Below are 17,339 nucleotides of genomic sequence, written 5' to 3' on the forward strand. Positions count from 1 at the left end.
AGAACAGGTATTATCTGGAATTTATGAGAAGACTTGGAGTGGCAAACATATTTTTAAACAATAATAATAATAACAAACATAAAAAAATTATACCTTTCCATACAATTTGTGAGGAGATAATTGACACAGACTTTTCTTAAAGAACTATTGTTTAAACAGTGGATATTTTAATCAGATATTGTACATATATTGTGTGTCTGCTGTGTAAAGGTTTATCAGATCTAGATGAGAACACTGTCATGTGTTGATGTAGCTGAGAACACTGTCATGTTGTGTTCTAGGTGAGAACACTGTCATGTTGGGTTCTAGATGAGAACACTGTCATGTTGTGTTCTAGATGAGAACACTGTCATGTTTTGTTCTAGATGAGAACACTGTCATGTTGTGTTCTAGATGAGAACACTGTCATGTTGTGTTCTAGATGAGAACGCTGTCATGTATTGATCTAGATGAGAACACTGTCATGTTGTGTTCTAGATGAGAACGCTGTCATGTTGTGATCTAGATGAGAACACTGTCATGTTGTGTTGAGATAGGTGAGAACACTGTCATGTTGTGTTCTAGATGAGAGCACTGTCATGTTGTGATCTAGATGAGAACACTGTCATGTTGGGTTCTAGATGAGAACACTGTCATGTTGTGATCTAGGTGAGAACACTGTCATGTATTGATCTAGATGAGAACACTGTCATGTTGTGATCTAGGTGAGAACACTGTCATGTTGTGTTGAGATAGGTGAGAACACTGTCATGTTGTGTTCTAGATGAGAGAACTGTCATGTTGTGATCTAGATGAGAACACTGTCATGTTGTGTTCTAGATGAGAACACTGTCATGTTGTGATCTAGGTGAGAACACTGTCATGTATTGATCTAGGTGAGAACACTGTCATGTTGTGTTGATGTTGTTTTTCTGTAGACGGCACAGCAGAGGCTTCTCAGTGGTGCTGCTGTGGGAGAAGTTTGGCCCTGTGCGGTGTTGCACCCCCTCCCCTCTGCTACCCCACGCTCCAGACCATTCTGGCAGCGCACATGAGTTGCTCTGTGTCACAGCTGCAGATGTTACCTTACAAACAGCACGGCCGGTGTTATTTGTCTTCTAAGATGTGGGAGTGTCGTTTCACAATGCTGTTGTTATAGTAGTTGCCTGTCAGACCACGGCTGTGCAAATGTCAAAGTGTGTACATATAAAGTGTGCTATTTGCATGTATAATCAGGGTTCACCACTTATCCACGTTTTTACATTTTATTTCTGTTTACTGTAGAAAGTACAATATAGATGTTAATGTTGTTTTATTCTACTAATCTATGATTTTATCATAAATGTAACTTAAAGTTCATATTTAGTGTTGTATCATATTCTCTGTTTCCTGTTGTTTTCTATTTTCCTTGTATGGCTTGTGGTGTGTGAACCACATCAGGGAAAAACACCATAGAAGTCAAGAGTTAAAATATGGACATCTGCCACAATCTCTTTTCCAGAAGGCTGAGTTGTGCAACCCTCTGCTTTGCAGTCAGAACAAAGACGACATTGACAGGATTGTGTCCATCTCCTGGGCTCCAGTACAGCTCCATGACTGTCCCTCATTCCACACATACTGAGATATTTCCGTGCAGCAGCCCACGCGAGACCATCAGTCCGTCTCCACCAGCAGCTGGAAGACCATCAGTCAGGCTCATCCAACGGCATGAGGGAAGTGTGCTCCACGGGGAAGCCCTCCTGGGCTCTGCGGGCTGTGCTGTTCGGGACGTGTGTCCTCACCCTGCTCAACTCCTCTGCCCTGCTCCTGCTCCTGCTCCGCCTGGGGGAACTCTCTGAGCGACTTGCCCAGACGGACGGACGCCTGCTGGAGCTCTCCGAGCGACTCGCCAAGACGGACGAACGCTTGGGGGAGCTCAGCGCTGGCGTCGGCCCCTCGGACGAGACTCCCGGCGGGCAGCTCCAGGCTCTGCTGAGGCAGAGGGGGCAGGAGCAGCATGGCCGGGGCAAGAGAAGCCACGGCGGGAGGCAGGAGCAGCATGGCCATGGGCACCTGGCAGGCGATCAGGATACCATGTTCATGGTGACCTACTCCATGATCCCGGTAAGGCAGCTCTGCTACTGGTGCTGATTCACCTTGTTTTAATGTTGTTTTCATCAAGTCTGTGTGTGTAATCTGAATGGTTCTGTATCATATGCGAGGAGTGCATATGTCATGTAGAACACATAGGCGAGGAGTGCCTTACAATCAGCGTCAGGAACAGTGATTAGTAAACAGTGATTAGTAAACAGTGATTAGTAAACAGTGAAAAGGTCTCCGGGAGAAAGTGCTCTGATCTTATGCAGATATCCAGAAGCCACACCGCAGCTGTCACAGTGCTGCCAAAACAAACATGTTCGGTGTGTGTGTGTGTGTGTGTGTGTGTGTGTGTGTGTGTGTGTCTGTGTGTGTGTGTGTCTGTGAAAAGGCTTAGCGGAGGGTGAAGATGTGGGTGTTTTTGGGGATGTGGTCTGAGCAGTGGAGCGTGACAGTAGGGGGGACTACCACAAACACACACACACACACACACACACACACACACACACACACACACACACACACACACACACACACTGACTCCCTAGCGCCCTCACCCTGAGCCTTCCAAACTAAACCGGCAGGACGATGACCTGTAGTTCCCCAGAGAAAGAGGGGGATGTAGAGGAGTAAAACCGGCAGGACTATGACCTGTAGTTCCCCCGAGAAAGAGGGGGATGTAGAGGAGTAAAACTGGCAAGACTATGACCTGTAGTTCCCCAGAGAAAGTCAAACCTGAAGGAGTAAAACCTCTACATGCCCCACACAACCAGCTCAGCTTTAGGCATCAGTGCTACAACACTGGGCAAATACTAAACTAAAACACCTCATGATCCTGGGGGTCGTTCACCGGTGACGCGCGTGGCAATGTCCTCATAGTGTGTGTGTGTGTGTGTGTGTGTGTGTGTGTGTGTGTGTGTGTGTGTGTGTGTGTGTGTGTGTATGTGTGTGTGTGTGTGTGTGTGTGTGTGTGTGTGTGTGTATGTGTGTGTCTTCCTCAGACGAAGGTCTTCTCAGATCTGTGCAACAGCTCCAAAGGGATTTGTCTGACAGGTACTGATACGCAGACACACTGACACACAGGTACTGACACGCAGGTACTGACACGCAGAGACACTGACACGCAGGTACTGACATATAGGGCTTTGTGGACCTTTCTTCTTCCTTACCTGGACCTAACCCAGTAAACTGCAGAGAGAAATAGGATTCATATATAACCTTCTACTTAAGCCATAAGGTTCTCCAGAGGAGATAACCTGACTACATTTCTAATTCATTCCTACATGGCTCTGTAATATTGTGTTCATATTTCCACTTACATTTCAAAGGGAACACAAGGGCTATATGCCCTTCCCTAAACCAGTCTGAGTTCAGGCTGCCAGTGTTGCGTTCGTTTCACTGTTATGTTTATTTATTAAAGATGGTAAATGCTGATTACAGGTCAGTTTGAGGTTAATGTATTCAGTCAGTGTTCAGTTTAGTGTTTATGTAACGTGTCAGGGGTGTGTCCTGGATATGAAGGGTTACTCTACTGACATTAGATGTTTCTTGCCAGCAAGGTGGGTAGCAGGAATCTTAGAAAAACAATTTCACTCCCTCCTGCAACAAGCTGAGACAGAGTCCCTACCCTCTTTTGCTTGTAGGTTATTTTAATTGCCTGAAATTGATCATAATGACCCACTGAATACATTTATATCCCTCGCAAGAATGTGTGAACTAAAACATCTCAATGTTACCTAACAACTATGTATATCTCATCTGACATTGCTTCATATTGAATAATTGGACTGAATAACACCATAACTTTAAATATGAGAAGACATTTATATGTTAAGCACTCAAGCATTACAGCTTTTTCTTCTCTTTTTGAACAGGCCCACCTGGACCTCCTGGTAAAAGAAAACACCACAAATTTTGTTTTCCACTCTTTGTGTTTTGATCTTTCATCTTGTCCGGGCGTGCCTGTTCACCCTGAGTGATCCGTGTTGTGTGTGAAGCCCTTTGTGTGTTTGTCAGGTCCTGCAGGTAGAGATGGATCGCCTGGAGTTCATGGCCAGAAGGGAGACGCCGGAGAGCAGGGCAAGAGAGGAAGACGGGGTGAGCCAAGGGGCAATTAATCAGGGCAGTTATATTGTAGACTTGGGCAGACGGGCTGAGGGGCAACTAAGGGTGGTTATGATGTAGACTGGGGCAGGTGTAATGAGGTGAGGGGTGAGGGGCTCCTGATGAGGTCAAAGGGGACTGCGGAGACCCAGGGCGACCAGGGCAGAAGGGGCATTTCAGGGGGTTCTCCCAGAGGGCAGGGCTAATAAATCACTGCTCTGAAACAGGAACATGACTTTGAATGTTTTAATAAGTACCCAAACTAGGAGGTACTGGGTGACCCCCATGCCAAATGAATGGGTGTGCATAGATGATGGAAGCTGCTGTTAAGGTGATACTCAGACACCCACTGTGACCTGACAGATGATCATTTTGCCTGCAGGTCACCCGGGCCCCATCGGACCTCCAGGTATACCCGGACCACCCGGACTGCCTGGACCCCCGACCAACGACAGCAGCGCTTGGGAGGAGTTTCTGCTGTCCTTGTCTCTACCTGAAGGTGGCGGTAAAGCTCAGCCTTAAGAAGATGTCCTCATGAAATAAGGCACTTAGTGCAGAGGGAAGGTTAATTAAGTTCTGCTCTGCTCTGCTCTGGTTTCCAGCGTGGCCCACGCCGACACCCACAGGAGCCGGGTTACAGACTCAGGCCATCCGGAAGGTTCCTGAAGAACCCCCCCTGCAGGAAACAGGTCTGTTTGGGTTCCATGCTGAATGTGTTAATGTGTGTCTTTCTTGGGATCCATGCTGAATGTGTTAATATGAGTCTTTCTTGGGATCCATGCTGAATGTGTTAATATGAGTCTTTCTTGGGATCCATGCTGAATGTGTTAATATGAGTCTTTCTTGGGATCCATGCTAAATGTGTTATTGTGTGTCTTTCTTGGGATCCATGCTGAATGTGTTAATGTGTGTCTTTCTTGGGATCCATGCTGAATGTGTTAATGTGTGTCTTTCTTGGGATCCATGCTGAATGTGTTAATGTGTTAATGTGTTAATGTGTTAATGTGTTAATGTGTGTCCTGCCCATCCTTGGGAAATGATAAGCTTCACCCACTGCACTTCCTCTACAGCCTCCCCAACACCTGTCAGCGTGGGAGGTACTGGGCCTGAGCATGGCAGCGTGGGAGACACTACTGCGCCCGCTACTGTGCCCGCTACTGCGTCTGCTGCGTCTGCTACTGCGTCTGCTACTGCGCCTGCCACTGCGCCTGCAAAAGAAAATACGCCAACGCCCACAGGTGCTTCATATGGTTAGTATATATACATACAGTATATACAATAACATAGAGTATTGAGTTAACCTCTGCAGAAAATGAATCAGATGACTGATTGACCTCTCGGTTTAGTCTGGGCTGCATCCATTCTACAGTCCGGTGCAGTAGCCGTCATGGCAACAGGGCAAAGAGAGGAGGCGGCAAAAGCAGGTATTCCATCCCAATGTATACGGCAGCTATTGTTGAAAGGCAGTGCGTATTATAGTATTATATATTATAGTCTATAGTATTATAGTATTATAGTATTATAGTCTATAGTATTTTAGTCTATAGTATTATATATTAGAGTCTATAGTATTATGGTATTGTAGTATTATAGTCAATAGTATTATAGTCTAGAATAATAGTCTATAGTATTATAGTATTATAGCTTATAGTATTATAGTGAATATTACTTATGACCTTCATTTTGGCTGTGCACAACTTCATCATCACAAGGGTGTCTTTAGTCTTTATGCTGATAACTCAACTTGCAGAAGTTAAACATGAGTCCTGTTCTCACTCACAGATCTCTTCACAACAGACAAAAGACCACCTAAATATAATCTTTTTATTGCATCTACAACTGAGAACAGACAGACTGAGAACAGACTACTTCTTTTCTCTGACTTCTTGCTGCTCTGCTTTATTGTTCTTTCTTTAGCTGTGCTGACCCCTACTCCAGCAGATGAGACACTGAGGGCTGTGCTGACCCCTACTCCAGCAGATGAGACACTGAGGGGTATATACGTGGAAAAGGTGTTCGAAATCCCTTTTGATGATTCAGGTAGTGCACATCTTTCCCAACTGTTTACTATAACTGTTATAACTGCTCTTGACATTTGGATGGACAAGAGAGGTTAACTACATATGCCCTCCATAGATAGCCACTGTCTTAGCATCCTCTGTAGATAACTACTGTCTTAGCATCCTCTGTAGATAACTACTGTCTTAGTGTCCTCCATAGATAACGTTTGTCTTAGCGTCCTCCATAGATAACCACTGTCTTAGCGTCCTCCATAGATAACCACTGTCTTAGCGTCCTCCACAGATAACCCTGGAAAGGACTCAGTAACAGGAGCAGGTTTCCAAACTACTCAACAAGCTGACAAAGCACCTCCTATGGACACCCCTATGGACACCTATGGGACCCCTATGGACACCTCAGGTAGTTCTGATCATTGCCTCCTACAACAGCTCTTGCCATTTTTACCACAGTGGGTCTGAATACCCTGAGAGCTAAAGTGCTCTGGTGAACACCTTTGTTTCTCTTAGCTTTAGTGAACACCTTTGTGTCTCTTAGCTCTAGTGAACACCTTTGTGTCTCTTAGCTCTAGTGAACACCTTTGTTTTTCTTAGCTTGGTCAACAGCTGCCCCTGGAGAAAATGACATTATAGAGGCTATTTTAATACATGAAGAAGTACTGTCTCAAACACAAGGTATTAAAAGATAGGAGACACACGCTTTATTTATTTATATCAAGTAGATTTGTCTATTTGTACACTAGGTTCATCTAATTTACATTGTTGCTTATTTGTCTGACACCTGAATAGCGGACAACAGACGTGATGCTTTTCAAGAAACACTCAGGGAAACTCCAGTGGAAATGCCTTTACTGAAAGCAGGTATGTAGCCCTAAACCTCAAAGGTATTTAACTTCAACACATTTTTAACCCTGATAGGTATTTAATGGGGTGGGGCGGACCAATCTCACGGAGCCTTATCCTGCATCTCCTTTGAAGTCCTAACATCTTCCCGGTTTCCCTCTTTAGTGTCACCCACATATATCCCAGGCGGTGATGCGACAGTAGGTATCCCAGGCGATGATGCGACAGAAGGTATCCCAGGCGATGATGCGACAGAAGGTATCCCAGGCGATGATGCGACAGAGGCATTTTTTCCCCGCGTAAAGGAGGCCCCATCAGCATCCCCAGGTACTAAAGGGAAGGACAGTAATGAGGGAGTACCCAGGGCCCATGTGTGTGTGGTGTAAGGGAGTACCCAGTGTCCATGTGTGTGTGTGGCGTAAGGGAGTACCCAGAGCCCATGTGTGTGTGTGGGGTAAGGGAGTACCCAGGGCTCATGTGTGTGTGTGGCGTAAGGGAGTACCCAGGGCCATGTGTGTGTGTGGCGTAACATTTATTACATGTTCATGTTCATGTTTCCTCAGCATACCTAGGAGTGGACCAGCTTCCAGTGATAGAGCTTTTCAAGAACATGCTGGAGAATGCAGGTGCTTAATTCATTGAACCCAAACTTTGAATGGCAGACCCCCCCTTTGACAGTAATAAAGTGACGGTGCAAAGACTGAGGTGCTCATAGCCTATCACCTGTTTTTCATTAAAGAAACAGATGCTCAGCTGTTGCATAGCATTCCTTCTACATTTTAACATTAAACACTTTCAATTTAATTTCAACAATCAGCTAATCTTAAATATTTTATCATTTAAAATATCTTAATATTTATGTTTTCGCATTTTTTTTTTTATTTCATGAGAGCTCTTGTTTAAAACAGTTCAAATCTGGCCGAATCAAAAACGGTTGTATGACTATGTATCGTTCCATTCTTTGGATCGGTTCATATTAGGCGCATGTCCGACGTTTTAAGCTCTGTGTTCAGGTAGCGTTCCCTTCTCTGTGACCTCTCAGCAGACCTGCCGAGGGCTTGTGGACATTTTTCTCTGTGTGAAAATCTCTCTACAGAATTGTAAAGAACCCGATGAACAGAATCATTCAGCAGACCACAAAAATGCCTTAGTCAAATTAGTGTTCACACCCTCTGCTGATTACCCAACTCTGCGCTCGCTGCCAGATTACATTAAATACATTAAATCTGACAGATTACACTAAATACATGAAATCTGACAGATTACAATTCAGTGCAGTTTGCTTGGGCCTGGTTTTGCCTGGAACCAGTTGAGAAAAATGAAATGAGGCTAATGAAGGATTAGGGGGAATCTGCTTCCTCTTTCTCTTTCTAATGTAGCGGTTTCATCCCTTATTTTACTTTGCTCTCATGTTTACACTGTTTCACTGTTACACTGTTACACTGTTTCACTGTTACACTGTTACACTGAATCAGAATCAGAATCAGAATCAGAATCAGAATAGTATTTATTGCCAAGTAGGTTTACACCTACCTGGAATTTGTTCTGATGTATAGGTGCATACAGTAAACATAAAAACATACAAACACAGTAAGTACTACACATAACATAAAACATAAAAACACAGTAAGTACTACACAAACACAATAAGTACTACAATACACTGTTACACTGTTTCACTGTTTCACTGTTACACTGTTACACTGTTTCCTCCACTTTAGGCTGGTCCACAGCTACCCGAGGAGATGAAGCCATAACAATAGGGGACAGTACCTCAGAGACACCAGGTACTAACACTAACAGTAATACATATCCGGAGATCATTTCAGTACGGACCTACAGTAGTGCTTTGAGACACCAGGTACTAACAGTAATACATATCCGGAGATCATTTCAGTACGGACCTACAGTAGTGCTTTGAGACACCAGGTACTAACAGTAATACATATCCGGAGATCATTTCAGTACGGACCTACAGTAGTGCTTTGAGACACCTGGTACTAACAGTAATACATATCCGGAGATCATTTCAGTACGGACCTACAGTAGTGCTTTGAGACACCAGGTACTAACAGTAATACATATCCGGAGATCATTTCAGTACGGACCTACAGTAGTGCTTTGAGACACCTGGTACTAACAGTAATACATATCCGGAGATCATTTCAGTACGAACCTACAGTGCTTTGTAGCCTGTGTGTATGGGCACATAAAAGATCTCATGTTTATTCTGATTCTTCTCCTCAGTTCTTCTCTCTGCTGGCTCTACGGGAGCCAAACTCATGCAGGCAGGAACTGAGAATATCAGTCACACATCTCTGCTGACAACAGGTACTTCCTGTGTTTCACTCTGAGAATATCAGACACATATCTCCGCAGACTACAGGTACTTCCTGTGTTTTACTCTGAGAAAATCAGACACACATCTCAGCAGACTACAGGTACTTCCTGTGTTTCACTCTGAGAATATCAGACACATACCTCCGCAGACTACAGGTCCTTCCTGTGTAAGGTGATTCACTCTGAGAATATCAGACACACATCTCAGCAGACTATAGGTACTTCCTATGTAAGGTGTTTCACTCCGAGAGGTCTGGGCTGAAGAGGCCAGAGAAAAGATTAGACGGGTGATGGCTGTGGCTGACCTCTAAGATGCTTCTGGTGTATGAACCCCAGTAAGGCCCTTATTAGACAGAAGTAAATGTGAGAGGGGTGTGTGAGATAGGGTGTGTGAAAGGGGTGTGTGAGAGGGGTGTGTGAGATAGCTATGATAATATCTTCTCAGGGTGCTTCTGTTGTACCCCATGAAGGTCCTCCTCTGACAGGACCACCAATAATCCAACTCCCCTCTGAGAATCCACCATAGAGTCTCATAAGCTGGAGCATGTCTCACATAGCCTTTTAGCTGCTAATGCTGTCTCTCTCTCTGTCTAGACTAGGGGGTCCTGTAAGTGGTGTTGTCTGTCTAGACTAAGTGGTGTTGTCTGTCTAGACTAAGTGGTGTTTTCTGTCTAGTCTAGTGATGTTTACCGTCTAGACTAAGTGGTGTTTACTGTCTAGACTAGGAGGTCCTGTAAGTGGTGTTGTCTGTCCAGACTAGGGGGTCCTGTAAGTGGTGTTGTCTGTCTAGACTAGGGAGTCCTGTAAGTGGTGTTTGATGAATCTTCATGCTTTCTCTCCCAGTTGTTCCAGACGGCCTGTCAGTGGTGTTTTCTGTCTAGACTAGGAGGTCCTGTAAGTGGTGTTGTCTGTCCAGACTAGGGGGTCCTGTAAGTCGTGTTGTCTGTCTAGACTAGGGGGTCCCGTAAGTGGTGTTGTCTGTCTAGACTAGGGGGTCCTGTAAGTGGTGTTGTCTGTCTAGACTAGGGAGTCCTGTAAGTGGTGTTTGATGAATCTTCATGCTTTCTCTCCCAGTTGTTCCAGACGGCGACACCTTACCAGGAACAGCTTTAAAGCACGCTAAAGAGCAGACAGGTACTGGATGAGTGCGACTTTCCCAGAATGATACGTTAGTATGAGTGGCTTTAAATGACAGTGCTTCATGCCTGGATGTCTTGCAGCTGTATCCACTGCCTTCCCCCGAGACGAGACACAGACAGAGAGGCCTGCGTTTTCAAGAAGTGCCAAGAAGAAGCCTAAAAAGAGAACAGGTCTGGTTGTTTGCCCATCACTTATGTGCTTGTTTTTTTTTTTACACACTAATGTTTTGACAATGTTTATTGCGATGTGCTCCTCTCTTTGGCCCAGAGTGTGTGATCAAAGTGGTCTCCTGCCAGATGAACGTGACCAGCACCCAGAGCACCTACGGGAGCCTGCTGTCCGACGCAGCGCAGCGGAGAGACGGACGCGTTTGGGTGGCAGAACACTTTTCTGGTACCCTCACATGTCCAGCTCATTTATACACATATTAATATACATATACTCATTTAGACACATACTGTACATATACATATACTCATTTAGACACATATACATATACATCAACTCATTTAGACATATATACATAAACATCAACTCATTTAGACAGTGTTACGTTCCGGCCGGCTCGCGACCGAAACAATAACGTTTGGAGGCAGATGACAACGGTTTCTACAAAAGTCACGTGTTTATTCAGTCCATACAATTAATAACTCAAAGGCGACGTGTCTAGGGGTTTGACGTCTGTACGCTGACATAGTCAGCTCGAGAGAGAGAGAGACACAGGTGTCCACTGGTCCTTTATACTCCACACCTCCCCAGGTGTGGATAATCAGTCCATTAATGACGCTCATCGTCCCCACTGTAGCCTGCAGGCCATGCATGGCCACTGCAATGTCTGCAGGGGCGCAGGGGGTCGTAACAGACATATATACATATACTCATTTATACACATATACATATACTCATCTAGACACTGAAGTTTCATAAAGACACAAACTGGATGCCGTGATAGTGGTGATATATCTGTCACACTCATGGACGGATTAAGAAACCACGGGCCCCTGGGCCTGGACATGCTGAAGCCCCCCCCCTCCCCCCCCCCCTCCGCGAAAAAAAAAATTGTACGCCTGCAAAACACGCACGCACACGCAATGTGTTGGATTTTACGGTCGAATTAAATACTTTGGCTATTGTATTGGGAAAGCAAAGATGTCAAAGTTTACTCCGTAACATCCACCTTCGGTGAGGTGTGCACTGCCCCGCTATTGTTTCTGACATTACATGTGACAGGGCAACAGCCGAGTGATTCTTTTCCAAATTGAAACTGATTAAGACCTACCTGAGGGGCAGCATGGGGCAGGAGAGGCTGAATGGGCTGGCTATCCTGTCCATTGAAAAATCAGATCATGCATCACCACTTTTATGTTTGAAAGGCGTCGTTTAGCAGGTGTAACCTACTGTGCCTGCTTGTAGGTCTTGACTGTCAGATTCTGCGCCTAAACTAGCTATATCGTATCGTCTCATCACATGATCAAATAGAGACTTGACATTGGACAAGATAGGCTACATATTACCCAGCAATCATCATTGCATATCTGTACATGACAAAAATAACAAAGAAAATAAGAAATTATTCATTTAATTGAATCAGTTTTTTAATAGTTTCTATAGTGTATGTACGATAAGCATATCTTTTTGTTATAGATTGCTACTGACGTTTTCCCCCTAAAAATGATGAAAACCATGACAAAGACAGGTTTGCCATTTTGAGGGAATATATAGCATAGGGTATCCTTAGCAGTCCCAAAAAAGTCATGCATGATCACTGTCACAGTAATCTAGCTTTTTCTAACACAGCACAGGTACACTGAATTAAAGCCATTAGCAAATGAATAAAATACACCTTTTTCAACCACAAATAAGAGATACATAACAGCGACTTCACGCAGAGGCTCTGGCCTAGGGGCCCCCTGAGCTCATGGGCCCCTGGGCCTGGGCCCGGTAGGCCCGTTCGTTAATCCATCCCTGGTCACACTGCAAGGGAGGATGGTGGAGGAGTATGAGTGTGATAGTGGTGATATATCTGTCACACTGCAGGGAGGATGGTGGAGGAGTATGAGTGTGATAGTGGTGATAGTGGTGATATATCTGTCACACTGCAGGGAGGATGTTGGAGGAGTATGAGAGTGTTGACCACTTCATCAGGAGGATCCACAGCAGAGTGATTGATGTCAGGAAGTTCTACCAGGGCTGCGGCCATGTGGTTCACAACGGCTCCCTCTACTTCCACATCGCCGGCATGAACAAGACTGCCAGGTACGTGCTGCTAGAGACTGTGAGATACACCAAGTACACCCTAGAGACTGCCTGGTATGCCCTAGAGACGGGCACAGGGGCGGCGCTAGGGGGGGGGGCTAGGGGGTGCTCTAGCTCCCCCTGGATTAGCCATAGCACCCCCATAGCACCCCCAAGAAAATAATGGTTTATTTATTATTGTTATTTAATTTCATTCTGCGTTATTTATTGTGTGATAATAATATTTAACTCACTAAAGAAAATAATAACAGATTGAAATGAACAGATTGTTTTAGACACAGAGCAATCATTCTGTCATAACCTTTGACCCAACTTTCACGTCGCACGCTTGAATGTTGACATTACCGAACGGTTGAAGGAGAAAGCAAGCTAGTGCGTGGTAGTTTCAAGTGAATATCAACAATGCATCGGTTTTTGCTACCTAAATGTCCATGTTTGGAAGAACGATTAAGAAAGAAGAGTGACGTAGAAGAAGAAGAAATGCCAGGGGTATCTGGTGTGGATTTTTAAGGAGAGGAATGTTGTGGTCAAGGAGGTCAACCCTCCACCACTACTGAGGGTGCTAACCATGGTGCTAGCAGCATCAGTGACATTAGCATGAACGCTCAGGATGGTCCGAGAAGACCAAAACTCCAGAAATATCGACCTTGCATGTTTGGAGTCCAACAAAGGAGTTTTTGTAAAAGCTGGTTGGGACAGTTTGCGTGGTTGGAGTACAATGCAACTAAGGTATTGTTAGCTGTGTAACATTAATGAAAGCTGTCTGATTTGTTGCATACATTGATTGCCCTGTGTCGCTGAAGACTCGTTTCGGTTGATTAGCAACTAAGATGCCCTTTTTTGCCGAAGATTTTAACTTTGTGCCTTTTTCCTCTTTTTTGGAGCCGCCTTAAAAAAATCAGATACTCTTTAGCCTAAGAAAAGCAGTCTGTCTATGTGCTATGTATACTTAAGGTTCTATGTGATTATTGATGATTGTGAACTGAAATAATCATCATCATCATCATCATTGTTTATTCAGGGAGAAATTGACTGAGCACAGGGCTCTTTTGCAGCAATGCCCTGATTGAGGCCACATAGTACAGAAGAACAATACATAAACAAACCACAACAAAACGAAACAGACAAAATACATTTAAAAAAAAAAACACACACCAAACAACTCAGAAATTAAGCATAAAAAATAAATAAATAAATAAAATAACATAAAGTAAAAAAAAATTAAATCAGAGAATCATTCAAAACAACAACATTGAGGCACATCCTTATTATCTAAAAGGCTCTTAAATTGGTTGACAGACAAATACTTGGTTAATTTCAACTCCACTTGAATAGTGTTCCATTTATGGGAAGCAAAGAACTTAAAAGCTATTTTACCTATATTAGTTTTTGTAAGGGGGATTTCAAGGGAGATGAGGCTCTGTGACCGTGTATTATGACAGATGGATTTTAATTTTAAAAGTGACATGAGATAATTAGGCAGTTTTCCCACTAAGGCTTTATAAACAAATAAAAGACAGTGTTTTTCCCTCCTGTCTGCTAGAGGGGACCAACCAACATTCTTGTATAAGTTACAGTGGTGGGTCCTGAAAGCGTCTCCTGTAACAAAGCGAATAGCACTATGGTAAACAGAGTCCAGGAGTTTTAAGGTAGAGGGTGCAGCATACATGTAAACAATGTCACCATAGTCAAGAACTGACAAAATTGTTGATTGCACTAATAATATATACCTTTTTAACGCATTTCTGACTCTTTGACTGTTTTAGTTATTTCTATCTGCTATTCCAAGATTAATTTCACTCTGACATGGTAGTGGTCACCTGTCGCCCAACTTTAATCCTCACTACCACAAGTGTTTTAAAGTAAATTAGGTATTTGGGATTGCGGACTCTATAACATGCTGTATGCCTTTTGACAGTGACCGTCGCAGATGTGCGCGTCTGTCGGAAGAAGCCTAGATAATGATGGACCCCAAAAACGCTTCAGAGAGCAAACATGTAAAGTTGTTGTAGTAGAGAACCATGTGACACATAGGCTATCATCCTCATTTCATAGCACCCTCACTAAAACGCCTAGCTCCCCCATAGCACCTGCAGAAAAAAATGTCTGGCGCCGCCACTGGACGGGCAGATACACGCTAGAGACTGCCAGGTACACCCTGAGGCAGCCAGGTACGCCAGGTACTAAAGGGCACTAGAGACTGCCAGGTACACGCTAGAGACTGCCAGGTACGTGCTGCTAGAGACTGCCAGGTACGTGCTGCTAGAGACTGCCAGGTACACGCTAGAGACTGCCAGGTACGCCAGGTACTAGAGGCACTAGAGACTGCCAGGTACGTGCTGCTAGAGACTGCCAGGTACGCCATGTACGCATAAGAGACTGCCAGGTACGTGCTGCTAGAGACTGCCAGGTATGCGCTAAAGACTGCCAGGTACGTGCTGCTAGAGACAGGCAGATACACCCAGAGACTGCCAGGTACGCGCTAGAGACTGCCAGATACGCCCTACAGACTGTCAGGTACGCCAGGTACTAGAGGCACCAGAGACTGCCAGTTACACATTACAGACTGGCAGGTATGCACTAGAGACTGTGAGATACACCAGGTACACTGTAGAGACTGCCAGGTACGTGCTAGAGACTGCCAGGTACACCCTAGAGACTGCCAGGTACATGCTGCTAGAGACTGCCAGGTACGTGCTGCTAGAGACTGCCAGGTACGTGCTGCTAGAGACTGCCAGGTACACCCTAGAGACTGCCAGGTACGTGCTGCTAGAGACTGCCAGGTACACCCTAGAGACTGCCAGGTACGTGCTGCTAGAGACTGCCAGGTACACCCTAGAGACTGCCAGGTACGTGCTGCTAGAGACTGCCAGGTACGTGCTGCTAGAGACTGCCAGGTACGTGCTGCTAGAGACTGCCAGGTACACCCTAGAGACTGCCAGGTACGCCAGGAACTAGAGGCACTAGAGACTGCTAGGTATACATTACAGACTGCCAGGTACACATAAGAGACTGTCAGGTAGACGTTAGAGACTGCCAGGTACACACTGAGATTGGGGTGACACTGAGCAGATCGCCATGAAGCACCAGCTAGTGTATCCCTAGGGGTTTTACAACCATCTATATCCAATCATAAAGATCAATTTGAATAATCAAATTCAGAACATCAAGGCTGTCATTATAACTTACTATGGCTTATTTTCATGTCATTTGCCTTTTCACTGCTCAGGTTTGATCTTCGGACCAGGAAATTACAGTCCTTGGCAGTGGTAGATGCCCTTTTCCATGAGCTGTCGTACCTCTTCCGTAACTCCAAGACCTACTTCAAATTTGCTGTGGATGAGGTTGGCCTGTGGCTGATCTTTGCGTCAAGTGTTGATGACAGCATCATGGTGAGCCGGATTGAACTGCGGTGGTTTTCTGCCCTCCCCCCCATAAACACCTCCTACTCCAGGCACCTGGCAGGCAATGCCTTCATCGCCCACGGGGTGCTCTACGTGACCGACCCTGAGGACAAGGGCATCACCTTCGCCTTCGACCTGCTGGAGAGGAAGCCGATTCGGGTGCAGCTGGCCCTGAGGCCAACTGGGGGGCTTTTAGCCATGCTGTCCTACAGCCCCCTCCACAAGAGTCTGTTCATGTGGGACAATGGCGCAGTGAAAACATGCAGCGTGCACTTCTCATCAGAACAGTGTGTGAGGTCATAACAAGGAAGTACAAAATCAGAGTGTTTATACACTGTATGCATTGGCAGTTACAGCATTGGTTAATTATGTTTGTGAGAACTGACACTAACTGTGTAGGGAGCAAAGCTGCCAAAGAAGGCACACTTGAGCTGTACATAGCGCCAACAATCACCAAAGCATTTATATATACTTTCAGTTGATCATATTTGTATATGTATTGTACTTGTGTTGCCAAAGACATACTATTGATAACTAACAGGTGGAAGACACATTTGTAGAGTTGTGGCAGGTAATAGATTTGATAAGTAATGATGTAATGTTACGTAATGATGTAATGATGTGACTAACTTAAACTCTGAGGACTTTGAGACTAAATGCCTTTGGACGTGTCACCGCTGCCAGCACTGCATTCCATTGTGTCTGTCTCGGACACCATGCTCTGTAGCGCCCTCTACTGCCCGGGTGTGTTTCTCTCTCTGTGGAAACAATGGCCTCTATTGCCCAAATGTGTTTATTTGTCTTAGATTCTATTAGATGGATTCTAGTTAGATGGAAACAGCGCCCTTGGCTGCCCAAATGTATTTATCGCTCTGTGGAAACAGCGCCCTCTACTGTCCGAGTGTGTTTCTCTCTCTGTGGAAACAATGCCCTAATACTGCCCAAGTGTATTTATCGCTATGTGGAAACAGCGCCCTCTACTGTCCGAGTGTGTTCATCCATCTGAATGTTTTTATCCCTCACCTGTCTATGGCACTGTTTGAGACAGAACCCTTAAAAATGGACACTGCATTAGGCAGCGGATGCTTTGTGTACCTTTCAAATAAATATCACTCACTGTTTCCACTTCAGCCTGGCCACGCTGTTTGCCAACAGATAAGTACTGATGCCGAAGCCCTCA

General features: G+C 44.9%; 1 protein-coding gene across 7 annotated transcripts; it reads left to right on the forward strand.

Annotated features, from left to right (window-relative positions):
- The first annotated feature begins 1,103 nt into the window (after positions 1 to 1,103).
- LOC105892328 (gliomedin-like) lies at positions 1,104 to 17,284 on the forward strand. 7 transcript variants are annotated; one of them, XM_012818575.3, is made up of 22 exons: positions 1,104 to 1,175; positions 1,481 to 2,082; positions 3,057 to 3,108; positions 3,930 to 3,947; positions 4,072 to 4,152; positions 4,541 to 4,663; positions 4,761 to 4,847; positions 5,229 to 5,408; positions 5,505 to 5,582; positions 6,076 to 6,198; positions 6,451 to 6,579; positions 6,771 to 6,851; positions 6,966 to 7,037; positions 7,185 to 7,346; positions 7,583 to 7,645; positions 8,741 to 8,806; positions 9,267 to 9,350; positions 10,434 to 10,493; positions 10,580 to 10,669; positions 10,767 to 10,892; positions 12,602 to 12,755; positions 15,985 to 17,284. In XM_012818575.3, the coding sequence occupies exons 2-22, from the start codon at positions 1,687 to 1,689 to the stop codon at positions 16,460 to 16,462; spliced, it is 2,703 nt and encodes a 900-aa protein (XP_012674029.2). In that variant the 5' UTR covers positions 1,104 to 1,175; positions 1,481 to 1,686; the 3' UTR covers positions 16,463 to 17,284. The 7 variants fall into 7 exon arrangements, with proteins under 7 accessions (XP_012674029.2, XP_031420591.1, XP_012674035.2 ...); XM_031564731.2 differs by having other exon boundaries at positions 5,229 to 5,396; XM_012818577.3 differs by having other exon boundaries at positions 1,105 to 1,175; positions 6,463 to 6,579.
- Positions 17,285 to 17,339: the final 55 nt, after the last annotated feature.

This window comes from Clupea harengus, chromosome 3 (assembly GCF_900700415.2).
Source record: "Clupea harengus chromosome 3, Ch_v2.0.2, whole genome shotgun sequence".
Lineage (NCBI taxonomy): Eukaryota > Metazoa > Chordata > Actinopteri > Clupeiformes > Clupeidae > Clupea > Clupea harengus.